General features: G+C 47.4%; 1 protein-coding gene across 1 annotated transcript in view; it reads left to right on the plus strand.

Annotated features, from left to right (window-relative positions):
- MAP3K9 (mitogen-activated protein kinase kinase kinase 9) overlaps nucleotides 1–27,314 on the plus strand; it is a 70,782-nt gene that overhangs the window by 30,231 nt on the left and 13,237 nt on the right. Inside the window, exons 3-5 of the mRNA XM_059182937.1 lie at nucleotides 12,320–12,500; nucleotides 24,475–24,623; nucleotides 25,530–25,705. Of these exons, the coding sequence (XP_059038920.1) occupies nucleotides 12,320–12,500; nucleotides 24,475–24,623; nucleotides 25,530–25,705 (506 nt within the window). The remainder of the gene's footprint in view (nucleotides 1–12,319; nucleotides 12,501–24,474; nucleotides 24,624–25,529; nucleotides 25,706–27,314) is intronic.

Below are 27,314 nucleotides of genomic sequence, written 5' to 3' on the forward strand. Positions count from 1 at the left end.
AAATCATATCACAAGGTTTAGAATATAAAACAAAGGTTTCCTGCTCTATCCTGTCTTACTCCCTGAGTCTTCCTCCTGGCCAGTGATCTTCTTGAGGGGAGGTGCTAGTTTAATTTATATTTGAACACCCTGTACTTAGCACTGTGCATATGGGCTCTCTTAACAGGGGACTCTTTAAAGAAAAGGAAAAACAGATTTAAGTCAACACTTATTATAGAACATGACATACTCCTTAAAAAACATGCAGCTGAAACTTGTCAAGTTGATTCATTTTATAGACGCTTGGAGAGGCTGTCCAAATCCTTGGCCGCATCGTATGGAGATTTTATTGACTGGGATGTTGCTTTTGGTTTAGATTTTCAATTTTAATATGTCTTTTTGCTCCAAGAAATGTTGTAGGAGTGGAATTGAGCTTTGTATCTGTTAGATTAGGTTAGCTAATGAGAAAAAAGATCCCCAAAATAACAATGGCTGAAAGAAGTCTTTTTTTTTTTTTTTTTCCTTTTGTATGTCAAAGTCTGGCGGGAGACAGCCCATGATTAGCAGGGTAGCTCCCTTCCACAAGCCGTAGACCCTTTCCCATTCACAGCTCTGCCTACGTTGGGGCAGGATCTTACCCTCGAGGCCCAAGGTGGCGGCTAGATCTGCAGCCATCACAGCTGTGTTCCAGGTAGCACAGTGGAGGGAGGGGTGCAGAAGGTCTAAAGGCCGTGAACTGAGAACTCTTGATACTTCTAAGCTACCGGGTTGTGCTTTGGAACAGGAAGGACGGGAAACATAGTTAACGTGACATGTGTCCAGGCGCCCCTCCTGCACATGAGGGTTCTGTCACTATGGGATGAGGGGCAGATAACCACGGAAGGGCGACTCTTAGTCTGGGTCACAGCTTTCAGGCCCTTTTCCTATCATTAATCCCTTGTTAGTGCTTCCATGATATGTTGCCAGGATTGCTAACGTAGCAATTCTTTTCTGCTGTGTTTTCAATTTGTTTTCTCTTCCTCATGGAACGCTGCTGACTCTGTCCTTCTGTTTTAACCCTTCCTTGGAGATTTCTCTCCCATCCACTCCTCTGGAGCTGGAGGATTTGAGACGCCGGCCTGGATGTGAGCTGATGGCCGACAGGTAGACTTTTTCATCAAGGGCAGTAGCCTTCTGCTTTCTGCCTGTCCAGCTTCCGGTTGTATCATCGGCATCACTGGCTCCCAGGGGTGGCTGCAGACCTCGAGGGGTGGGGCTGCTGCAAGGTCTTTCTGAATCTGAGTGTTGGCAGAGAGTGTAAGTATTCGAATGTCTGTTTTTCAAATGTAGATGCTGTCGTGTTGATCAATACAAATTGGATTGAAAGTGGGTCTTTCTCCGTGGGTATTTTAATACGGTGGGGTGGTCGGGCACTGACTGGGATTTCATTCAACCCTGGGCTATGTCCTGGCTCTGCCTCTTAGCACCTGTGGACCAGCCTCTGAACTGTGGTTCCACATCTGATAGTGCCTCCCTGGCTTACTGAGAGCGTTCCAATTACGGAAATCACTTAGCAAATCACTTAGCCTGGTGCACAGCAAGCCCCGAAACTCCCAGAAACATTAGCTCTGGTGACGGTTTCCTTCTTAACCCTGAAAGTACATTGACCGCCAGAGTAGCATTTGCTTGAAAGCTGGAAGAACCTATTTCAAGAGGTCGGGAATCACTGCTGTAGCTCCTTTGGTGATTCTGATGTCGCCAGCCCTCTGACAGGTTTGGGGAGCACTGTCTAAACAGATTCGATCAGAGACCTTTGTCGCCAGCCTCCTCGGGTGAGCGGCGTGGAAAGGGAGGCCATCGCGGTTCGGTTGTGCTCCAGCTCTGGGTCACCAGAGGTGGGTCACACAAGGTCACTGTGCTGAGTGCTCTTCGGCTGCGCCCGGAGCGCTTTCACACACCCAGTGGTTTCCTCTTCCACACCCAGAGAGAGTGATCCCAAGCCCACCGCGTTCTCTCACCCTTACATGGCTCTTCCGACGGGGCCTTCTGGCTGCCCATGCCGAGTGTCGCCAGGAAGCTCGGCGTGGCTGGCTGTGCCCATGGAACCCGGTGGAACTCTGCTGACCTTGCTGGGCCGGCTGGAGCCTTGCCGGCTGCGTCTCTGGGCCGTCTCCCGCCTGCACCGCACCTGCTGAGGCGGGGAGTCAGGGAGTCTAGGTGGGGGATCATTTGCCTTCGTAAGCAAGTCTGATCTCTCCTGTTCCTGCCTGGAGGGCCGGAGTGGCAGAGGACCAGGGGCCAGGAGAGGCCAGGAGAGGCCAGGAGACGCCGGCTGGCCACGCTCCCACTGCATGCTAGTGGTCCGTGAGGCAGGCCCTTCCAGGGGGCTCTGCTTTCAGGGAGTTACAGACTCCGAGAAGGTCAGAAGTGGGGAGCAGGGGCCCAGTGCAGGTTGCCCAGTGGTCGAGCTGGAACGAGACGTTCTAGGCTTTCGGCTCCTGCTCTTCTCTTTCTGCCTCGTTGCAGCTCAGATATTGCTCCTGCGCAGCGGGAGGGAGGGGACGCCGTGGCGGGGAGCTGGTGGCTGGACTGCGCTGTGGCAGGAACGAGCAGGAGCCCCGGTTTTGTGTCACTGGAGAGGTGGAAGAACTAAGCCAAGGAAAGGTCCCTTGCAGGGAGCCCTTGGGTACAGACCATACCAGTTGGCTTCTCCCTATACCGAGAAAACAACCAAAACCGAGGCAGGACCCTGGGCCAGGCTGGCAGATTGGACACGGGCACGGACTGCGTCTGCTGGCGCTCGGTTCTCAGAATCCCGGGAAACCGCAGGAACTCCCGAGGCGGCAGGAGAGGAGGCCACGGCAGCCTAGTTTGGGAAGGTGGGAAACAGGTAACTAGCCGACCTAGGAAATTGAGGAAGTCTTCGGAAATTGAGAAAGATCATTTCAAGCTGACTGTGAGGAAAGCAAAGAACCCGTCAGTCAGTTTGTAATCACAGATGCCTGAAAAGCCCAGCACACGGCAGCAGGAGGCAGCCGGGGCGAAGCAGGGTCCCCGAGTAACCAAGACTGGGCAGCAGTGGTTCGGCACGCCCTGCAGCTCTGTGGGCCTGTCTTCTCCAGTCTGTGCCGCCTGACCGCTTCTCCTTTTGGGGTTGGGGGGGTAAACCGTTTCTGGGTGGGGTCTGGGCACAGTGGAAGGTATAGGTGCTTTATAGGAAAAGGAGGGATGAAGTGAGTGTCTCGGGGCTGATGCCTGCATTCCGAGATCGCCTCGGCCCTCCTTGTGATGGGCTTCCCAACACCCTGGTGGCCAGGACTTGCTTTCCCGAGCTGTTTGGAGATATTCTGACCTAGGTTGGCCCGGATCTCCCCACCGTCAAGCTCAAGGTTGACAGACTCCTCCCGTGCGCTGGGAGGTTCTAGTCCGCTTTGGGTCCCTCAGACCTCACCCTGCGTACTTACCATGGAAGGGTCACAAGGAAGGAGAATCCACACGTGTGCCCGTGTACTCACCAATGTCGACACTGGCCAACTCGTGAGAGATCGTCTTTGTTCTGTCATTTCACTCACCCCCCAGCCTTGATTATTTTGAAGGGAATGTGTGAAGGGAAATTCCGATGAAATATGAATCATTTCATATTATTGGTAAATATTGCAGTAGGTACTTTAAACTACAAGGACTCCTTTTTAAAACCAAAGCACAATTTGGCTCTCAGTCGTGAGCAGACAACCAAGGATTGCTGGGACCCTGAGCAAAATCGCCTTAGAGGCCAAAGCACAAACAGGAAAAGCAGCTCAAGCAAACTGCGCTGGGAGACAACAAAGTAAAAAAGAACCATCAGTGATACCCTCAGAAGAAAAGACTGTGCCCATGTTACAAAAACAGCTGTTACACAAATACATCAGCGTCAGTCCCCCCAAAAAGAAAAAATTCGGAGAAGGAAAAAGAGTAATTAAAACCGTGATAGGAAAATGAAAAACCCAATAGAAGTGTTCGAAGGTAAAGTGATGATACCTCCGAAAGAAGAGGAAAAAAGATAAAAAGATGGGAAAAATAGAGGAGACAAGATCAGGAAATTGAAGGACCAGTCTAGAAAGCCCAGTATCTGAATAATGGATTCTATTCTATAGAGAGAGACAACAGAAATATAGGCGAGGAAATTAACAGGAAAATACTTCAAGAAAATTCTCTGTAACTGAAAGACATGATTGTGTAGATTTCAAAGTACTCACTAAGTTCTCACCTCAAGCCACATCCCTCTAAGATTTCAGACCACAGGGGACCAAGAAGAGAGTAGAAATTTCCCAAAGGAAAAAGACGCATCACTTACAGAGTATCAGGAAACAAAATGGCTTGAGACTTTTTAACAGCAGTGTCGAAAGCGAGAAAATGATGCACAATGTCTTCAGAATTATGAAGGTAAATCTCTCATCATTTTTGTACCAAGTATAGGGATGGAAAAGAGACATTTTCCAACAACAACAAAAAAGAACCTTCCATGCATTCTTTTCTAAGGAGCTACTGGAGCACACCACCAAAGCAAGAGAAGAAGCCAGCAAAGAGAAAAAGTGGGGTGCGGGACACAGGGACAGGAGAGGAATGAGGGGAAAAGCCCCACAAATTGGGAAGGGGGGTCTCCGGGAGCATGGCTGAGACCTGGAGATTGGACAGTTGACATCCGGCAGTGTGACTCAGGGCTGTCATGGCCAACTCAGCTGCTGGTGGTGTTCCATTGATTTAACCTGAGGACTCACTGCCTGGGGGAGCCTGGTGCAGATTCTTATCTGCACTTGGCTGTCTTGCTCATGTGCTGATGAAGCTCCTTGCCCCACTTACTGGATAGATGAGTGTTTGCTTTGCCCAACCCAGGAACCGGAGGTAGGCCAAGGTGAATTCAGAGCAAGGAAATACGGAGGTGCTCACGCCTGTGTATGTGACCTTATTTGGAAACTGAGTCTTTGTAGATATCAAGTCAGGACGAGGCTGTGTTAGATGAAGACTGGCTCCAATCCAGAGACTGGTTTCTGGATAAGAAGAGGGAAATTTGGATACGAACACACAGAGATGAGAAGGCCATGCGAAGACACAAAGACAGACATACACAGGGCACACAGCCAGATGAAGACGCTGGAGTTAACGCTGCCTTGAGCCAAGGAGTGCCAAGAATTGCTGGAAGCCACTAGCAGCTAGAGGAGGAAGGGAAGGATTCTTCCTTCCCAAGAGCCTTTGAAGGGAGCAGAGTCCTGGCCACACCTTGACTTTGGACTAGAAGTCTAGTCTCTAGAACAGAGAGAGAATAAGTTTCTGTTGTAAGCCACCACGTTTGTGGTAGTCATGTTGTGGCAGCCCCAGAAAACTAGTATGCCTAGCTCCATACATACCTGCCCCTCGCTCTTTCCGAACTAAACAGTAACTTATTTAAGAATAGGTGGTAAAATATAAAAAGAAGGAAAGGAATGAATGGCAGAAGTCGGGAAAGGGATGTGATGAGGGAGAGACACAGGGAGCTTCTAAGGGACTGGGTAGGGTACAGGAGTTTTCATCTCCTTTTCTTTAAACCATACACACACTCTTCTGTTTGTATATACATTGGACAATAAATTGGGGGAGGGGAAGAGACTCAACCAAGCAGAGCCCAACCCTCAAGAGGTAGACCAGTTGCCCATTCAGGGAGAGATGGTGCTGATTCATTCAAACTAAATGAAGGTCTGGGGGACGGGAGTCCTGGCGCCAAGGTGAGCGTTTAGCAGATCAGAGCCCCTCGTGCTAATGGAGATGAATAATAAATAAGAAATCTCAAAATGATAAATCATCAACCAAAGCTAAATTTACCATTATGACATATGGGAGTGTCTCCTCAGTTATGCCAAGTTTTGAGTGCCTGGCCTCCAGCTAAATGGTATTAGGTCAGACACCGAGCCCTCTGTGGCCATCCCCATCTGAATTATTTCTGCCTCTAATAACCTAACAGGATATGGCCTTTCAGAGGGTGTGTATGAAATGCCACTGAACCCCGTAGAAAAGTCACTCCTCCCTCTGTATTCATGCAGGTTCGACATTCATTTTGTCCCAGTTTTCCTATATTCCTTTCAACATTTCTAAATGTTTCTTTCTAACAGACTGAAGGCCCTAGGCTCAGGGTTTGACCTGTGACAGGATCTACGGTTATTTTTGTTTTCATTTTATTTGTACAGGTTAACTGATATTAGAATATTTGTGTTTTTCATTTATTTATTTTTTTTTTTTAAATTTTATTTATTTATTTATTTATTTGACAGAGAGAGAGAGATCACAAGTAGGCAGAGAGGCAGGCAGAGAGAGGGGGAAGCAGGCTCCCTGCTGAGCAGAGAGCCCGATGCGGGACTCGATCCCAGGACCCTGAGATCATGACCTGAGCCGAAGGCAGCGGCTTAACCCACTGAGCCACCCAGGTGCCCGTGTTTTTCATTTATAATAATACAAAATTTCTTTTAGTAATTTTTAAAAAGTCAGTGTAAAGAAAAATGCTAAGTAAGTGGTGTATAGTTGGTTCCTGATCTGGAAATAATCGTGAATTCTGTCCGTGGGTTACAGAGGTTCGGAAAACTGCCTATCTTCCTGATTGTAGCAAAACGTTGGCCCCTGTTGATGTACACTTTGTCTTCACCTAATATTCAATTTTGTCTTGTATCTTTCCGTGTAGTATGTAGGGAAGGCCCTTAAGGGCAGAATTAGTCGCTTCTCTTTCCTGCGTCCCCCGACCCGACCTGGTGGCAGCTAGATGTTGTAGTCACCAGTGAACCTTGGCTGTGGTGTTCCTCTCTCAGTCTCATTTTCTTGCCTCGTACACGCTGGCTCCCCTTCATGCCTCAGGGATGGATGGCACCGGGGGGGATGTCCACTTCCCCCCTGTTCCGGGCATCCACAGGGTGGTAGTCTGAGAAATGCACAAGCTACTTATTTACTGAAATAAATGACCAGCAAGGAGTCACTTCTTTCATAGAGTCTGGTTCTGTGCTGGTACCTGGAGGGAGAATAGTATGGATTCCGGAAGACAGAGAATGGGGTTTTTGCCCATGAGGAGTCCTGCCCATCACCTTCTGGAGGAGATGGTGGGACACACCTGCCTGCAGTACTGGGGAATGATTTAAAAGAAGCGCATGTGTGAAATTGTATGATAGTGGTTTTGGGTGCTGAAGGAATAATTCAGAAAAAGGCAGTGCGGTAAAGACCGGTCTAGGCATCTGGCAGGAATTGAAATAAGCCTGAAAGGCACTAGGATTCCTTTCTATCCTCTGGGTGGCACAGCACATGAAGAGAGGTCTGGCTTTGGAGCCCGTCTCTGTTATTCTCTACCGTGGGCAACTGACTTAACCATTCTGTGTCTGTTTCAGCATGGGTAAAATTGGGAAAATATTTGTACCTACTTCATAGAGTTGGTTTAAGGATTAACTAAGGCGTTGTATGCAAAGAGCATCGTGCCACTACATAGCAAGGGATCAATAATGGATAGCTAGCGTTATTAATTTATCAACCATTCCATTTATTTCTACAGCAAAACATTATTGTTGAGTTACCATTTGTCAGCAACTCCCAGGTTTCCTACCAGTGTCTTCAGTACGTTGGCTGCTGAGTCCCCTAGCTTGCACTTACGCACGAGACACTGAATCATCAGAGTAACACTAATAGCTGTGGTGTCCCGAGTCCCTGTTTGGGTGTCAGGCCCTCTGCTAGGTGCTTCGTTACTACGTTGCCTTTAATCTTTATCCCCGTTTTATAGAAGTGAGAGTAGAAGCGCAGAGTTTATGAAACTTGTCCAGGGTCACATGTAGAGTGTCAAGGCTGAGATTTAAATGATCTGCTTTTTGGGCTTTTTCTGATCCATACTGACTCTTGTTACCGTTGCCCTATACCCATTTCGTCATCCCAAATTGAACTTGGCTTCCTCAAAGGGCTTTGCCTTTCAACTTCAATCAAGGATGCCACCATTCTACTTGTCACCCACATCTGAAGGGCTGGGACCCTCCCCTTTCTCCATCCAACCTCTCTGTCAGGTTAATCAGTAAGACTTTTCGTTCAGATGGACCTTTTCCTCTCTGAGCCCTCCTACCTGGCCAGCCCCCCGACCCCCACATTGACTTACGCTGGACTTGTTTTCAGCATTTGTTCCGCTGCCCTACCTGTGAGAGGTGAGCTTTACACAATACTTGGACGGACATTGTTAGATTTTGATAAAGCATTCTTAAATTTTCTAAGTAAAGCACAATAATTTGTTCTTGCTGTGGCTGTTTGTTGGTGGTAGAAGTTCAGAAGGGTCTAACTTCAAGGGTACGGGAGATAAGCTGCTGTGATTCTAACTTCCCTTTCCCCAGGGAAAGTGTACCAGGAGGGAACTACTCCATTCTGTTTTTAAAAGTAAAGTCTTTTTCTTTAACAAACGGGACAATTGGATAGTCATATGCCAACCAGTGAGGTTGAACGCCCTCTTGTGATACACAAAAATGAACTAAGAATGGATCAGTGACCTCGTTATAAGAGCTGAACCCGTTAAACTAGTAAAAGAAAACATAGAGGCAGATCTTCATGAACTTGGTTTTGGCAATGGAATCCTTGATATTTCATCAAAAGCATGACCAACAAAATAAAAAACAGGTAAAGTGGACTTCATCTAAGTTAAAAGCTTTTGTGCATCCAAGGACATTGTCACGTACGTGAAAAGACAGCCTACAGAAAGGGAAAATATCTGCAAGTCATCTATTTGGTAAGGGTTTAGTGCATGGAATCTATAGAACGAAGTCTTTTTAAAAAAAATTTTATTTATTTATTTGACACAGAGAGAGATCACAAGTAGGCAGAGAGGCAGGTAGAGAGAGAGGGAAGCAGGCTCCCCGCTGAGCAGAGAGCCCGATGCGGGACTCGATCCCAGGACCCTGAGATCATGACCTGAGCCGAAGGCAGAGGCTTAACCCACTGAGCCACCCAGGTGCCCCATAGAAAGAAGTCTTATAACTCAAAACAAAAAGACGTTTCTCTTTTTTTCCTGCATTTTTAAGATAACATATAATGTATTATTTGTTTCAGGGCTACAGGTGTGTTTCATCAGTCTTACACAATTCACAGTGACCACCATAGCGCATACCCTCCCCAGTGTCCATAATCGAGCCATTCCATCCCACCCACCCACCCCCAGCAACCCTCAGTTTGTCTCCTGAGATTAAGAGCAAAGAGACATTTCTTAAAAAGAGATACACAAATGGCAAACAAGCACATGGCTATATGCCCAGCATCACTGGTCAGTAGGGAAATGCAAGTCAAAAAATCCCAGTGAGATACCACTCCACATCCTCTAGGATGGCTGTAATTTTTCTTTTTTTAAAAGTAAATAAAAGGGAAAATGGTGCGTTGAGGATGTGGAGAAATTGGAACCCTCTCCCACTGCTGGTGGGGATGTAAAATGGGGCGCCTGCCGAGGGAAGCAGCAAACATGGAGCTACCATCACAACGTAGTGATTCCGCTCCTCGGTGCATATCCCCAAGGACGGAGAACAGGTCCGAAACAAATAGGCGGACCTATGTGTGCATAGCGGCGCTTCCTCACAGTAAGTAAAAAGTGGAAACAGCTCAAAGGTCTGTCGTGGACAGATGGATAAACAAATTGTGGTCTATGTGTACGAAGGAATATTACTCAACCATAGGAAGGTGTGCCGTGTGGCTACAAGCTATAATACAGAGGAGCCTGGAGAACATTATGCTACGTGAAATTACCAGATGTGTCACCTGTCACCTGTCCATTTGTATAAAATAGCCACAATAGGTAAATCCGTAGAGATAGAGAACACATTGGCGGCTGCGAGGGGCTGGGGAGAGGAGAGGATGGGGAATGGTGGCTGCCAGGATGGATTTCCTTCGGTGGGACTAGACAGAAATCTAGAGACAGCCAGAATTACTAGCTGGCTTCTAACTACAGCCTCTCTCCTTTGTTGAGGTCAGAGCCCGAAGACCAGGGATTTCTAACTCCGATGCCGTCAGGGGTCCAGCCTGTGGGGACACTTGTTTGAAGTCGCTGGATTTAAGGCAGCAGAGAGCAGTGGGGACTCGGTGGAACTGGGCGGGACCTACACTACCTAAAGGCATTCGTATTCCGGCAGATCTTTCCTGGGCTGATTCTTGCCGCATCTCCAACCTGCCGTCCGTCTTAAGCCATCCGGCATCCTCTTCATCACGCCATTCATCGCCTAAAAATCCACTTCCTGTCACAGAACCTAGATGTCTTTGCTCCCCAGCCTGGAATCTGCGACGCTTAGCAGGTTCCATATGTGCCAGGGAACTGTTACCCCCTCCCACTCACCCCGTCCCAGCACCTGGCGTTGGGGGTGGGGGGGGGGCGGCTGTTACAGGACCAGACCCCACTGGCTGGGTGAGCGGATGGTCTCACTCTGAATCTTTGGTTTCAGGGCGGCTTAGAAATGGTCCGTGGCTGGGGGCTGCCTCGTACAGGGAACGGTGAGTTTCTTTAGTGCCACTGGCCCAGGAGTTTGAGTGCATATTTGGCTGTTATCTCTGCCGGCAGAGATGGGGAGAGGGGCACAGAAGAATCTGGAAAGAGTTTTGTTATTTGATGAGATGGAGAACGTATTTTTTAAAAAAATTTGTCCAAGCCTTTAGAGGTGTGGATCCGTTCAGCTCAGAGTGGGGAGGAGTGTGTCTGGGGGCTCAGAGAGGGTGTGGAGGAAGGACACCGAGCCCATTAGGTCAGGGAGGGGCTGGCACGGTTTTCTCTGTGTTTCCAGCGCTGCAGCTCCTCGTCATCCCTCTTCACGGCTGGTTTTTTGAGAAGCACGTAGGACACAGACCTGTGGCCCACGTCCTTCCAATACGTAACGGTTCAGTGGACAGGCTGGGGGCAGGAAGAGAAAATTACAGCGTGTGGCTGACGGGAGGGACTGCCTGAGGTCCTTGCCCTCAGAGTCTCCTCCGAGCCCCTCCTTGGTACCCAGAGTACCACCACCACGGACCCTTTCTTTAGATAGTGAAAGAGTTTGAGCTGTCAGAGAATCTTAAATTGCAAAGACCTCTCAGAGAGGTAGAGTTAGAGCCTTCTTAAGAGCCCCTCAGTGGGAGTCCAAGGAGAACCAACCCAGGAAGGGTAACCCCGCCCGAGTAGGGCTCAGAACTCATGTTTTCAGTGTTTACCTAGACAGAGTGGCTGGAGGAACGGAGTCAACCTTTTTTTAGTTGTTATTCTCTCTTCGATGGATTCCTTTCCCCACTCTCTCCACTTGGGCTTGAACAGCAGGGCTGGGGAGAGGCTCCTTCCTTCTCTGAAATCCTGCGTAGAGAGCTCTCAATTCTGGGCCGTTCAGCGTCCGGCCCACAGGAGGCTGTGCTCACGTGGCGCCTTCAGAGCCATCCTGCTTGTGGACATGGAGTTCTGGCTTCTACGCGGCCACTGCCCTCTCAGAGTTCCTTGGCTTAGCTTCTAGGACATTAGTCAATTAGCGCTTTTGCTCTTTTTAGGAAGATTGGCCCCTGCAAGGGGACACATATCCCTGGAACCCCCTGGAGGTGGCTACCTCAGCTACCATCCTAGGAGAACTAAGATGGCTCTGCACAGGGGTGCTTTGGTGTTAGAAGCCGGGGGACAGGCCCAGAGTGTAACTGGTTGGGCGCATTAGTTCTTTCTTTCTGGGTCATATCCACAGAAAGCTTTGTGGGTGTAAACCTGTGTGTGCCCTTTGACTTCTGTAACTTGTCAGCCAGTTCTCAGTGCCTGGGGGTGAGTTCCCAGGTCAAAGGGAAGCCTCTGTGCCCCAAGACATGTTTTCTTACAGGCTTAAGTAACTTGTAGAGGTTCATGGAAACTGCTCAGACACAGTCTGAAACCTTGGAAATCCACCATGCACCGCCATTCCTTGTAGTCTGAGAGTGGTTATGGCCCGGGGTGCCCGGGCAGACGGGAAGCCCAAGTAGGCTGTCCTCAGAAGGGTCGGCTGTGACCTCGTGGCTCCTTTCATAGGGTGTGAAAGGGCCGTACGCCATGAGGGTAAAAAAGGGCCTTTGTGTCCGACTGCCTGCCTTTCAGTCCTGGCTTATTAGTTGGTATCTCAGTTTCCTCATCTTGTGGAAAGGATACGGCAGTGGTACCTACCTTGTAAGGTTGTTGTGAATTAAAGGTAATGCCTATAAAAGACTTGGCACAACAATGGATGCATTGTAGGGACGTCTTACCAAAAACGGTGGTTCATACCATCAGGCTAGGGTAGCTGCCCAGGGAGCCTGGCGGGGAGGACAAGAGTCTGGCAGGAGGGCTCTGTATTCGCTGGTTTTCCTGTGATTGATGCAGACTTTCTGGTTTCTTCTATGTCTTTTTCTTGCTCAGTATTGATCCTTCAGAAGGTGGAGAATGGAGACCTGAGCAACAAGATTCTGAAGATCACTGACTTCGGCCTGGCTCGAGAGTGGCACCGAACCACAAAGATGAGCGCAGCGGGGACGTATGCTTGGATGGCACCTGAGGTCATTCGTGCCTCCATGTTTTCCAAAGGCAGTGACGTGTGGAGGTAAGATCCAGAGGCTCAGGGTCCATGCTCCCCAGGTTTATTTTGGGTGCACACACGTTTTAGGACTTGGAGAACTAAGGATGCGTAGAATCCCAGGCACCCCAAATAGGTCTAAAGAGACCCCTTCAGAGCAATCTCCAGGAATTCACAGGTTGCCATAGGACCATTTCTAATGCCTTCACCTACCCAGAGTCCCTTTAGTGCTTTGGCAGGTACCACCTCTTGGTGATTGCTCTGTAGGAAAGACCAGTAGATCCAGGGTCAGTGTGCACGTGCATCTCTGATGGTAGGGTGGTGAGTGCACCCGCTCATTCCTGGGAACCTTCCCCAGGGTCATCCTGGCTGCCTTAGCCCCGTGGCTGTGTACTGCTGGACCTGTCCCCACTGCAGGCTCTTCCGCTAATGAGTATTCTTTGTGTGATCTCTTTTATTTTGGTAGGTTGGAGATTTCTAGTTGTCTGGTTAACCTTTTAGTTGGCGCTCTCTCGGTTGAACAGTGATACAGAAATGGGAGAAGATGGGTCTCAAGCAATTACCCAGAACTGCAGACTTACAGATTCGACCAACCCCCGCGCCCCCAGTAAATATCAGCCAATAGGTCATAAGGACACATGGGTCAAAAAAAATCTTGTCCTCAAAAATAAACAAACAAACAAACAAATAAATATTTTATACATGGATCTTGTCCTTGCTGATGGGAAGATGAGCTTCTACGGAGTATGCATCCTCACGGCTGTGAGACAGTAGCGTCAGCACGCTATACTAAAAGGAAGGACTATAGGTGATCATGTACTTAGTCCATGAATTTGTTTCTTCCCGATGAGTAGTAAAGTGAGCTTGTGTGTGTGTATGAATATACGTATTATTTTTTTAAAGATTTTATTTATCTGAGAGAGAGAGAGAGAGAGAGCATGCACGAGAAGGGAGCAGAAGAGGAGGGAAAGGAAGGGGGAGAAAATCCCAAGCAGACTCTGTGCTGAGCACGGAGCCCGATACGGGGCTCAGTCTCACGACCCTGAGATCATGGCCTGAGCCAAAATTGAGAGTCGGATGTTTAACTGACTGAGCCCCCTAGCCGCCCTGAGTATGTGTATTTTAAATAACAGCTTTATTGAAATTGTATACACATATGACAGAGTTCACCCTTGAAAATGTATAAGTCAGTGCTTTTTAGTAAATTTACCAAATTTGTTCCAATGACCATTGTCCAATTGCTAGGGCCACTGTAACAAATTACCACAGACCTGGTGGTTGAAACCATAGACATGTGTCATCTGGAGGCCACAAGTCTGAAATCAATATGAGAAGGGCTCCACTCCCTCCAGAGACTTTAGGGGAGACTCTGTTCCACGTAAGGATTCTGGATATTAGGACATGGACCTACCATTTTAGAGCTGCCATTCCAACCACTACAACTGCTACCTGTTTCTGCAATATTTTTATCAGAATCCCGGTGCCTATTAGTAAAGGTCTATTGACATCCTTTACAGATTTTAAAATTGGGCTACTTGTCTTCTTATTTTTAAGTTGAAAGAGTTATTTATATATCCTTAACATGTCACTTATCAGGTACATGGTCTGCAAAAATTTTCTCCCTTTCTGTGGGTCTCTTTCTTATTGCTTTCTTGATGGTGTTCTTTGAAACACAAACATTTTTAATTTTGATGAGGTCCAATTTATCTGCTTTTTCTTCTGGTAGCTTGTGCTTTTGGTGCAAGATTATGAATATTTGTACCTACGTTATCTTCTAAGAGTTATAAAACTTAGCTTTTACATTTAGGTCTCTGTTCTGTTTTGAGTTAATTTTTTTTTTTTTTTTTTAAGATTTTATTTATTTATTTGACAGAGAGAGTTCACAGTAGACAGATAGGCAGGCAGAGAGAGAGAGAGGGAAGCAGGCTCCCTGCTGAGCAGAGATCCCGATGCGGGACTCGATCCCAGGATACTGAGATCATGACCTGAGCCGAAGGCAGCGGCTCAACCCACTGAGCCACCCAGGCGCCCTGAGTTAATTTTTATATGTGGTGTGAGGTAAGGGATTTAACTTCATTCTTCTGCCTGTGACCATAGTAGTCCCTCCTTATGAGTAATTTTGCTTTTTTTTTATTTATTTATTTATTTATTTATTTATTTATTTATTTTTTATTTTTTATAAACATATATTTTTATCCCCAGGGGTACAGGTCTGTGAATCACCAGGTTTACACACTTCACAGCACTCACCAAATCACATACCCTCCCCAATGTCCATAATCCCACCCCCTTCTCCCAAACCCCCTCCCCCCGGCAACCCTCAGTTTGTTTCGTGAGATTAAGAGTCACTTATGGTTTGTCTCCCTCCCAATCCCATCTTGTTTCATTTATTCTTCTTCTACCCACTTAAGCCTCCATGTTGCATCACCACTTCCTCATATCAGGGAGATCATATGATAGTTGTCTTTCTCTGCTTGACTTATTTCGCTAAGCATGATACGCTCTAGTTCCATCCATGTTGTTGCAAATGGCAAGATTTCATTTCTTTTGATGGCTGCATAGTATTCCATTGTGTATATATACCACATCTTCTTGATCCATTCATCTGTTGATGGACATCTAGGTTCTTTCCATAGTTTGGCTATTGTGGACATTGCTCCTATAAACATTCGGGTGCATGTGTCCCTTTGGATCACTACATTTGTATCTTTAGGGTAAATACCCAATAGTGCAATTGCTGGGTCATAGGGCAGTTCTATTTTCAACATTTTGAGGAACCTCCATGCTGTTTTCCAGAGTGGCTGCACCAGCTTGCATTCCCACCAACAGTGTAGGAGGGTTCCCCTTTCTCCGCATCCTCGCCAGCATCTGTCATTTCCTGATTTGTTGATTTTAGCCATTCTGACTGGTGTGAGGTGATATCTCATTGTGGTTTTGATTTGTATTTCCCTGATGCCGAGTGATATGGAGCACTTTTTCATGTGTCTGTTCGCCATCTGGATGTCTTCTTTGCAGAAATGTCTGTTCATGTCCTCTGCCCATTTCTTGATTGGATTATTTGTTCTTTGGGTGTTGAGTTTGCCAAGTTCTTTATAGATTTTGGACACTAGTCCTTTATCTGATATGTCGTTTGCAAATATCTTCTCCCATTCTGTCAGTTGTCTTTTGATTTTGTTAACTGTTTCCTTTGCTGTGCAAAAGCTTTTGATCTTGATGAAATCCCAGTAGTTCATTTTTTCCCTTGCTTCCCTTGCCTTTTGCGTTGTTCCTAGGAAGATGTTGCTGCGGCAGAGGTCGAAGAGGTTGCTGCCCGTGTTCTCCTCAAGGATTTTGATGGATTCCTTTCGTACATTGAGATCCTTCATCCATTTTGAGTCTATTTTTGTGTGTGGTGTAAGGAAATGGTCCAATTTCATTTTTCTGCATGTGGCTGTCCAATTTTCCCAGCACCATTTATTGAAAAGGCTGTCTTTTTTCCATTGGACATTCTTTCCTGCTTTGTCGAAGATTAGTTGACCATAGATTTGAGGGTCTATTTCTGGGCTCTCTATTCTGTTCCATTGCAAAACTGCTAGAACTTATACAGGAATTCAGTAAAGTGTCAGGATATAAAATCAATGCACAGAAATCAGTTGCATTTCTCTACACCAACAGCAAGACAGAAGAAAGAGATATTAAGGAGTCAATCCCATTTACAATTGCATCCAAAACCATAAGATACCTAGGAATAAACCTAACCAAAGAGACACAGAATCTATACTCAGAAAACTATAAAGTACTCATGAAAGAAATTGAGGAAGACACAAAGAAATGGAAAAATGTTCCATGCTCCTGGATTGGAAGAATAAATATTGTGAAAATGTCTATGCTACCTAAAGCAATCTACACATTTAATGCAATTCCTATCAAAGTACCATCCATCTTTTTCAAAGAAATGGAACAAATAATGCTAAAATTTATATGGAACCAGAAAAGACCTCGAATAGCCAAAGGGATATTGAAAAAGAAAGCCAACGTTGGTGGCATCACAATTCCGGACTTCAAGCTCTATTACAAAGCTGTCATCATCAAGACAGCATGGTACTGGCACAAAAACAGACACATAGATTAATTTTGCTTTTTTATGGTTTCATTTATTCATGGTCACCTGTGGTCTGGAAGGTCAGATCCGTCATCAGTATACCTAATGCCGTATCACAATGCCTACGTCATTCACCTCACTTCGTCTTAATCACGTCAGCTTTTTATCATCTCACATCACTGCAAAAAGAAGGGTGAGGGCACCTGGGTGGTTCAGTCAGCTAAGCGCCTGTGTCTGGCTCTGGTCATGATCCAGGAGTCCTGGGATTGAGTCCCACATCGGGCTCCCTGCTTTAGTGAGGAATCTGCTTTTTCCTCTGCCCTTCACCCTGCTTGTGCTCTCTCTGTTACTCTTCAATAAGTAAATAAAATCTTTGAAAAAAAAAAAAAGGCAAAACAAGAAAAAGGGTGAATATAGAACAATAAGATTTTGAGAGAGAGAGCATATTTATATAACTTTTATTATAGTATATTATTATAATTATTCCCTTTTATTAGTAGTTATTGTTCATTTCTTACTATGTTTAATTTACAAATTAAACTTTATCATAGGTATGTATGTATGTATAGGAAAAAAATAGGGTTCTGTGCTACCTGTTGCTTCAGGCATCCAGTGAGGGTTTTGAAATGTATCTCCCATGGATAAGCAGGGACTCCTGCATCTAGTCTCATTTGTTGAAAAGGCCGTTCTCCCAATTAAATTGTCACCCTTGTCAAAGAGTAATTTGCCATAAATGTAAGGGTCTTTTCTGGACTCAGTTTTACTCCACTGGTTTATGTATCTATACTTATGCCAGTACCATTGTTCTAATTACTGTAGCTTTGTAGTAAGTTCTGAAATTACAATGTAGAGAGTTCTCCAACTTTGTCGTTGTTCTTCAAGATGATTTTGGCTGTTCTGGGTGCTTTGTATGTCCAAATGAATTTTAGGAGCATTTTGTTAATTTCTCCAAAATAGGCAGCTGAGATTTTGATAGGGATTGTGTTAAATCTGTAGATCATTTTGGGGGGTATTGCCATCTTAACAACAGTAAGTCTTCCAATTCATGAACATGGGATATCTTCCTGTTTATGTGGGCCTTTTCCAGTTTCTTTTAGTGATGTTTTATAGCTTCTGTATACTACATCTTATTTTATTTTCCCACACATTCATTACAGGGTGAAGTAACTATTATGAAGAAAAGAGTTTTCCTTCCTTAAAGTATCTGACCAGATTTCATTAGGTTGAACTGGGTAGGAATATTCCAGTATTTTCGACCTATGAAAACAGCAACTTCATAGGCTTCAATCTAACACTTTCATTACTTGTCTATAGGCTGATGAGCATAGTTAATAATTTAATTAATCTTAGCTATTATTACGAAGAGATCTATAGATGCACTTGAGGTAGAAGTGTCTTTCTTTTCTAAAGAGTCCAGACTGTAGGTTAGCTGTGCCGATGAGAGCATTCAGAAACCCAGGTTCTTTTTTTTTTTTTTAAAGATTTTATTTATTTATTTGACAGAGTGAGATCATAAGTAGGCAGAGAGGCGGGCAGAGAGAGAGAGGAGGAAGCAGGCTCCCCGCCAAGCAGAGAGCCCGATGCGGGACTCGATCCCAGGACCCTGAGATCACGACCTGAGCCAAAGGCAGAGGCTTAACCCACTGAGCCAGTCCCCTGGGTGACTCAGTCTGTTCAGCATCCGGCTCTTGGTTTTGGCTTGGGTCATGTTGTCAGGGTTGTGAGATCGAGCCTTTGTGAGGCTCTGCACTGAGCATGGAATCTAGTTGAGATTCTCTCTCTCCCTCTCTCTTTGCCCCTCCCCTGCTTGTGCTCACTCTTGCTCCTTAAAAAAAGGAAAAGAAACCAAGGTTCTTTCTGGGTCCCTCAGTGTATTTTCTTGTCTGAACGGTTACATGTGAGTGACTTACTTCAGCGTTTATATTCTGCAGAAACAGAGAAAGAGCTTATTCACTGCAAGCAGCTTGGCCTTAATTTGGAGACAGCCCGGAAGTTGTGCACATCTCTTCTGTACACACCCCAATGCGGGCTCTTGGTTACGTGGGCACACCTGGCTCCCAGGGAGGGAGGCAAACAGGATAACTGTGTGTCCACCTAAATCTCTTATTAAGGAAGAAGGGGGAATGGATCTGGGGGATAGTCAGCCATTTGCTACACTCAGCTTCCAGGCTGCCGCATTTCCTGCAAGCAGCGTTGTATGGGAACCCGATAGATGGGCCTTTAATCCCACCTCCCTTGAGCCTACTTACCTAAGTGGCTCCAAAGGATCTTGTGCCTTTAGCAGAGTCAGTGTTGTGCCCGTTGCTGTAGGTACAACATGCATACTCTGGGAACGATATTTACCACCTATACACGTGCTTACGAGCTAAATGCTCTGCCTCTTTAATAATCTCACAAGAACCCCCAAAGTAGAGGATATTACTTCTCTTTTACAGATGAGGTGACAGAGGCTGAGATGGTTTAAGGGACTTTTTAGCCAGGTGGTAGAAGCAAAGCTATGATTAGAACTAGATATGTCTCTGGGTACCTGGGTGGCTGAGTCAGTTAAGTGTCTGCCTTCAACTCAAGTCATGATCCCAGGGTCCTGGGATGGAGCCTCACATCAGGCTCTGGGCTCAGCAGGGAGTCTGTTTCTCCCTCTCCCTCTGCTGTTCCCCCTGCTTGTGTTCTCTCACTCTCTGTCTAATAAATAAATAAAATCTTTAAAAAAAAAAAGAACTAGATATGTTCTTAAACTTTGTGTTTGTAGCCCTGCTGCCATCCATATACTCTTGTTCTTGTACTTTGGGCGGGCTCCTCCAGATGACTGGTCCGCCATGCCTGGCGCCCAACAGGATGTCCCAGAGCGGGCCTAGGAAGTTGGACAAAGCTCATTCCCAAATGGACTTATAATCCATTTACTCATTTAGGAATCGTTTGTTGAATACTAACTTTGTGCCAGGTACTTGGCTGAGCCTGTATCTGTCCCCCACCCCTCCTGAAACTCCCTGGGGTCTGGGGCCTTTCGGCCTCTGCTTTTGCTAGGTGCCCAAGGCCAGCTGAGTCTTAGTGCTTGTCAAGCATGTGGTTCCCTGGGCTTCTTCCACATGCTGTGACGGAGGCTATGTTGGTAACGGCCCAGGTCCTCAGCTTCATGCATTTCCTCATTTGCTTGGACTCAGACCGCCTCAGGAAGGGTAGTGGACAAAAACTTTCCCTCTGGTTGTGCTGTGTAGGGAGCACAGTGGTTGGTGGTCTCCTGTAAAGACTTCTTGCCTGGTGTCTGTGGGATGATTGGAGGCATTTTAAGTTTTTAAAATTGCAGAAGTAAAATATGTTCACCATCGAAGAAAATTAGAAAATGTGGATTAAAAAAAAAAAGGGAAAAAGAAATCACCCTTTACCCACTTCTAAAGATAACCTCTATTAATATTTTGGTGCCTTTATTTCTGTTTCCATTTTTATCTGCCCATCCCTTAAAATGGGATCATTCTGTTTCATAAACTGCTTTTGGAATACAATATAGCATGAGCATATTACCATATCAGTAAGTATTTATTGTGTCAATATATTCATGTATATGTTAATAAATCATCATTTTGAATGAGGTCTAGTTAACAAGAATAGTTTTATGTTACTTTACAGTTTACAGAGTGCTTTCTCATGTGGTTGTTCAACTAACTTTGCCCAAGATATTGTTTTTTTTTTTTAAAGATTTTATTTATTTATTTGACAGACAGAGATCACAAGTAGGCAGAGAGGCAGGCGGTGGCGGGGAGAGGGAAGCAGGCTTCCCACTGAGCAGAGAGCCTGATGCGGGGCTCGATCCCAGGACCCTGAGACCATGACTTGAGCTGAAGGCAGATGCTTAGCCCACTGAGCCACCCAAGTGCCCTGCCCAAGAAATTTTTTTAAAAGATTGGTTTATTTGTTTGACGCAGAGAAAGAGAGAGTGGAGGGGAGGGGGGCAGAGGGAGAGGGAGAGAGAGTCTCCAGCAGACTCCGTGCTGAGCATGGAGCCGGACTTGGGGCTCCATCTCAGGAGCCAGAATCAGGAGTCAGATGCTTAACCAACTGTACGACCCAGGGGCCCCTGTGTGCAAGATTACTAAACAGCGTGGTTTCTGGAATGTGGGGTCACAGCTGATTACCAAGTGCAGAAGCCTGTTTGAGGAACATCTTCTCCTTTCAGGGTGTGTGTCTTAGAGACGAGGTCGGTTAATAAGAAAGCTCATCCCAGTCCAGCTCAGGCGTGGATTTGCTGTGCCTTCAGCCGGCCGCTGGCCACTCTGATGCTTTTCCTCACTTTGAAAACATGGAGCACCCCTTGCTGACCTGTGACCCCACCAAGTGATGGAAGGGATTTCCATACCCCCGGAGGTGGCTAATTATTGACACGGGGTGCATTCCCCAGGGTTTGGGGCGAGGTTGCAAGGACTCCTGGGAAACCGCTGACAGCACTGTGGGGGCTGGCGGCTCTGCCAGGGGAGGGGCTGGGGCGGAGTTTCAGCTGAGCCGGTACTTCGAGGCTGCTTGGATGTGGTCTTGAAAGGGCCTCTTGACCTTCTGTCAACTCTGGGAGGGCTTCAGTGTAGGTCAGACCTGAGGTAAATCATGTGGACTTGTTCTGGCCCCTCTCCCTGGGGCTCAGACCCCTCCAACGTGTAATTCTTTAGTTCCTTGCTTGGACTGTATTCCTGCCAAAGGAACGCCAAGGCTTCTCTTCTGTTGCCACCTTCAGTTACAGAAATAGAGGAACATTGGCAGAGGAGGACTTACTGTTCACTCATTCCCAGAAAGGCTTCTTGCCTGAATGCTGGTGTCCCTCAGGCTCTCAGCCGACACTGCGGCCTTTTCCTGAATCCCCCTGCCCCCCCACCGCTGAGGCTTTCTTGTTTCCGGCCCTTCCCAAGGGGAAACATACAGCGTTTACTAGCCGTACATAGAAGCTTCTGGAGAAGTAGTAGTTGTGTTATTTATCCCTTGCCGCTATTCTGTGAGGTGGGAAGTGCTGTCTTCGTTGTCCAGGTGGGGAGCATGGAGGAACTTCCTTTCCCAGGGCCACATGGCCATGAGTGGCAAAGCAGACATTGACTCAAGTCTGTCCGAATCTTCCCTGAGCAGCGTTCAACCAGCTCCTCTTAGTTGTGGGGCCTTTCACGTGGAGCAAAATGCAGAAGAACAAAGAAGCCATGTGAGAGCCGAGAGGGGAGGAGTCCCTGGCTTCTCCCTCTTCCAGGTGGCCTGGGACAGCTCCATGGACACCGTCCCAGAGCCCTTGCAAGGACATGAAGAGGACAGAAAGAGGACACCTGTTTAGATCTTTGCAATACTCTACTGTCTTTCCAGGTAGTTAGGGCTCCGATACCCGTCATCTTAGCCTCGATAGAGGAGTGGGGTTCTGGGGGACTTTGGGTTTTAATTGCCCAGAGTGGAGGCTGGCAGGAATGCCAGGAGCAGACAGCAGGAGATGATTGTCACCGTGAGCTCGGAGTCTCGTCAGCAGCGCTGAGGGTTCTCAGAGTCCCTCGGTAGCGGCTACCCAGCACCACTGCCATCTGGATGAGTCCCAGTAACGGTTTGGCAGGAAGAATAACAGCGCAGTTCTTTGTATCCACGGCTGACTCTCGGGTGCGCAGTGCAGTCTGCAGGCTGGTCCGACCATGCACTTTTCCCCACACCCACCTCCCAAGCCCTTTACTGTGTGAGCGCCTGCTGTGTCCGCGGCTCTCTGAATGCAGAGATTAAACTACTGTCCCTGCCCCGGAAGAGCGCATAGGCTGGCACACAGGTAATTGCTGTACACGGCTGCCCACACAAGGGTTAAGTAACACCTGTGAGTGTCAGGGAAGGCTTCCTCGAGTGCCCAGCATGGCTGCCATCAACCTCAGAGTAAAACCCAGCTCCCCGTCAAGACAAGACCTGCAATCGTCTATCAGGCTTTTTTTGGTGGTTGAGATACATGAAGAAAGTGGTGGTATTTGGAGGACTCACCGAGGGAAAGCCATTGTCCAAGGACACTGGCCAGGCCACCTGGCGGGCCGTGTGCAGGGATCTTCCGGGGCAGTGACTGGCCTGCTGCTCTTCTTAGGAGCCAGACCAGGCCATTTGGGATTCTTTGAGGGCAGGACATGCCCTGTGCATTGCTGACCCCTGTTTCCGGATCTCTGTCTTTCCTTATCTAACAGTCAAGGTTCAGCTGTCTCCTGCCCCCGTTCGGGTCTGGCCAGGAGCCCATCTGCTCTTTGTGCACTCATGGTATCTTTCTTGTGACTCATCTCTGTGTTCTTATTGACATTTTTTCTGTTCCTCTCACTGGTTGTGGACAAGATCTGTATCCAGCATCCTAGTGCCCAGCCTTGACCTTGATGCATAGTAAATCTTTAGTAGATGTGTGAAAGGAATGCATGGTGGTGCATCTGAATTTGATCTTGAAAGACAGAGTTTATCAAGCAGAAAAATGGTAGCTGGGGATCTAGAGAGAGGGAACTGAGACTTGGTCTGGGGTCCATCATGACTTACTTATTCCATGTAGGCCCTAAACTTATCTGAAACTTGCTTTTGTCATCTGCAGAATGGCTATAATATTTATCTTGCAGGTTCATAGTAGAGATTCAAGATGATGTTATAAATGTCGTAGCTCCTCCTGCATACAATGTACCATGATGAAATAGGTATTGGGCTTACTTTTTTTAAAATTAAGTAATCTCTGTGCCCAACGTGGGACTTGGAACTCATGACCCTGACATCAAGAGTCATCAGCTCCATCAACTGAGCCATATTTTGCTTTAAAATAACATGACTTTGGGGCACCTGGGTGGCTTAGTCGGTTAAGCATCTGCCTTCGGCTCAGATCATGATCCCAGAGTCCTGGGACCACACCCCACATCGGGTTCTCTGCTTAGCAGAAGCCTGCTTCTCCCTCTGCCTCTGCCTACTGCTCCCCCTGCTTGTGCTCTCTCTCTCTCTCACTGTCAGATAAGTAAGTCAAATCTTTTAAAGTAAAATAAAATAACATGACTCTGTTAATTGGAAACTACTGATGAGTATTTTTTTGAAATTTGAGATTTGTGCTGAAAATACAAGGAGAGCCACTGTTCAAACTGTCCATGGCCTTATGGTTGCTTGTCCTGGGAGCATCGCTGTTCCTGGAAGGATTCAACACTACATGAGTTTTCCTTGTTCAGATTGTGAATTCATAGAATAATGATTCTAAGCTTTGTGCTTCCCATTCTCTGACTCGCAGGACATGTGAAAGGAAAATTCTTCCTGTGGATTTGAAAGGTCAGGAGGAAACTGAGGTCCTCATGGCTGAGGCCTTGTTCTGCTCTTCCCGTGTAGGCTGCCCTTGTGTGACTTTCCCCTTCGAATTACACATAGTCTCAGTTAACTGATCGGGGGCAGGAATCTATCCATCCTAGGGGGCATTGAAAAGGATCCTGTGACAGGAGGAAAATCTGTTTGTCGTAGGTGGTCAGCTTTCCACGTTCCTAAAGCTGAAAAAACGTATCTGTGACGAAAGCTAAAGTTTTCTTAAAATAGGAAAAAAATGTGTTCTTGGGATGTGGTCTCTTCTTCCAGAATATTACGTCAGCAGTAGTAACGACAGAAGAGTATGGCCGGCGAGTGCTGATTTAAACCCTCCGAGTGGCTCAGAGACTCTCACGGCCTCCTTGTGAGAATGGTGTTGTTGTTTGCACTTTGTAGATGAGGAGTTTGAGGAACAGGACTTTGTAACTAAGTGTGCCCGACTCCAGGGCTTTTGCTTCTAGAAGGCAGGCCTCCTGGTCTCGTGTCTGTGTCCCATTAGTGCATCTGCTCTGCTGGTCTCCCTCCGTGCCAGGGAGAGTGTGGCTAGCTCGGAAAGGCCTCGGTGAGCTCTGTCGGTGAGATCGCATCTGTGGCCGTCTGAGATGGCTTCTGTCTTCTTCCTCTCCTCAGCTACGGGGTGCTGCTTTGGGAGCTCTTGACCGGCGAGGTGCCCTTCCGAGGAATCGACGGCTTAGCCGTGGCCTACGGAGTGGCCATGAACAAGCTCGCCCTGCCCATTCCTTCTACGTGCCCAGAACCTTTTGCCAAACTCATGGAAGGTAAGTGACCGCTGACTGGAACAAAACTAGAGCAGCGCTTGGGTAGATGTCGGACGATTCGGCCGGGTCCGTCACGGAGAGAGGGGAGGAAGTACAAGTCAGTCAGCGAGGAATCCCGTGGGTGGTTGGAAGAGCCACTTTCAGATGATGTGGCACCTGCTGCGTTGCTGTCACAGGTGCGCCTCTGTCCATCCCCAGGGACTGCAGAACTCCACTTAGTAACTAAAACCCACTACCCAGCAAGTCAGTATTTTATCATCTAATACAAAATGAGAAGACATGGCAGCTTCTGTTTTTAAGACCTCCGAGTGTATTACATCTAGAAACGAAGAACGTCCGAGAAGAGATCTCTAGGAGTCACCTGCTCAAACCCTGTAATTCCCTGAGCGAGAAATCCGAAGCTGAGAGAGACAGAGTGCACTCCGTTAGCTAGTGTGTGAGCCGAGAAGACGTAGCGTTCACCCTTCCCGACACCCAGTCCAGGCCTTTTTATCTTTGCCTCATCATCATCCCAGTGGCGTGAGGAAGGCTGGCTCATTTATTGGTGGGAAACTGAGGTCCGAAGTCCAGTTACCACTGTCAGGACTGGAATTGTGTAGGAACGTGGTAAGTCCTGGCTGTCGAGCCTTGCGCCAGCAAACCCTTTGGACTTGCTTTTCTGATGCTAAGTCGGCAGGCAGAGTCGGTTGGGGGCAGAACTGCTGCATCTGTTTCCACGTTCACTCTGGTCGTGAGCGTGGGCAGCTTGCTTTCCCCGGCCCTGTGTGTGGTTGCCGAAATCCCCGTGTTTCTGTTTCTGGAAGGAAAATTGTGAGACAGTTTCCTGGTAAATAAGGTCACATCATATTCTGTCTTACTCCTGTCTCTGTCCATTGGTGCTTCCTGTCTGCTCCGTGTCCCACACAGACTGCTGGAATCCGGACCCTCATTCACGACCGTCTTTCACAAATATCCTGGACCAGCTAACTACCATAGAGGAGTCTGGCTTCTTTGAAATGCCCAAGGACTCCTTCCACTGCCTGCAGGATGACTGGAAACACGAGATTCAGGAGATGTTTGACCAACTCAGGGCCAAAGAAAAGGTAAATAAAACAAGAAAAAAGGCACGCATTGAATCAAGTGGGTCTTCTCCACTGGGCCTTCTCCACTGGGGCCTCTGGACCGATTCTGACACAAGCACCTTCCTGCTTAGTTTGAGGTAGCAGCACCTTTTTCTTCCCGACGTTACACAGAGAGAGTTCTCCAGGCCTCAGGTGTGTCCTGAAGTGGTAGAGATGGTTCCTTTCTTTCTGGGATTTGGCAGAAACCAGTTGGGCGTCGTGAGCCCAAAGTTCTCCACGTGGAGTACCTATTCCACTGTCCACACCAGAGGAAGAGCGCCACTGGGCAGGCACCAGCAGGAAATCAGAGAGGTTCTAGAAACCTTTTTTGGTTCCATAGTGGACTTCCAGAGTGGGGGTTACTTGGAGACAGGGATGCTTCAACACTGAACATAGTCATCAGCACATCCTACGACTGTCTTTGGTATTGGAGTCAGAAACAAAAGATGGGCTGAAAATACTATGGTTCTGAAATGATTGGGTGTTTTGCATGTTTGTTTTTTTTTTTTTTAAAGATTTTATTTATTTATTTGACAGAGAGAAATCACAAGCAGGCAGAGAGGCAGGCAGAGAGAGAGAGAGGAGGAAGCAGGCTCCCCGCTGAGCAGAGAGCCCGATGCGGGACTTGATCCCAGGACCCTGAGATCATGACCTGAGCCAAAGGCAGCAGCTTAACCCACTGAGCCACCCAGGCGCCCAGGAGTTCAGATATTCTTAGCTTACTAGAGATCTGCCGTGCGTTTTGGTGGCCATTCCTTACGTGGCTCCTCTCTGGGCCCCCGGTGTCTGAGGAGCCGTTTGCGTCCACGGGGGGTGGGGGAGCAAGCGCTTACGTTGCTTCTGCTCGGGCTGGGCTGGATCTAAGGGCTACAGCCACGGACACGAGCAACAGCCACGAGTTTCCTGGCTAATTTCTTTTTTACCTCCTCGTTGCCCGCTCGGGGCATTTGGGAAGCAACATGATAAGAGGAGCTGAAATTATGTACATCTTTATGGCTTCTCAGTTCTTTCCCTTGAAAGATGTGATGATGGAAGAACCTTTTATCCTTTTTATCCTGCAGTCTTGTGACCCCTACCCCCCCAGCATGTAGGCAGGTGTCACTGTCTTTCTTATCCAGGGCAAAGGCTCCGTGACTTGTCTGCAGGCACACAGCCAGTAAGCGGGGAAGCAGAATTTTCCTCCTGGGTCATCTGATTCCAAAGCCATCTTCTCTCCAGGATCATTGTTTACCTCAACAAATGACTTAAAAATAATTTCTGAAGCTAATTTGAAGAGATTAACCTCTTCTTATGCCACATAGCACTTCCCAACCTGGTACTACTTGGCAAGTGAAGGAGTGTTCCACAGGGGAATGGACCGAGCTCATGACAGATCTTTCGGGCCCTGGGTGGGGGGAAGGGACCAGCACTGACTGCATGATTGAAAAAGGCCATTCCTCTGGCCCCCGGGCAGCTCAGTCAGTTAAGCATCTGACTTTGGCTCAGGTCATGGTTTCAGGAGGACAGAGCCCCACAGTGAGCCCCCCCCCCCACTTGGCAGGGAGTCTGCTTGTCCCTCTCCCTGTCCCCCTACTCATGCTCTCTCTCTCTC

Source organism: Mustela lutreola, chromosome 7, assembly GCF_030435805.1.
Source record: "Mustela lutreola isolate mMusLut2 chromosome 7, mMusLut2.pri, whole genome shotgun sequence".
NCBI lineage: Eukaryota > Metazoa > Chordata > Mammalia > Carnivora > Mustelidae > Mustela > Mustela lutreola.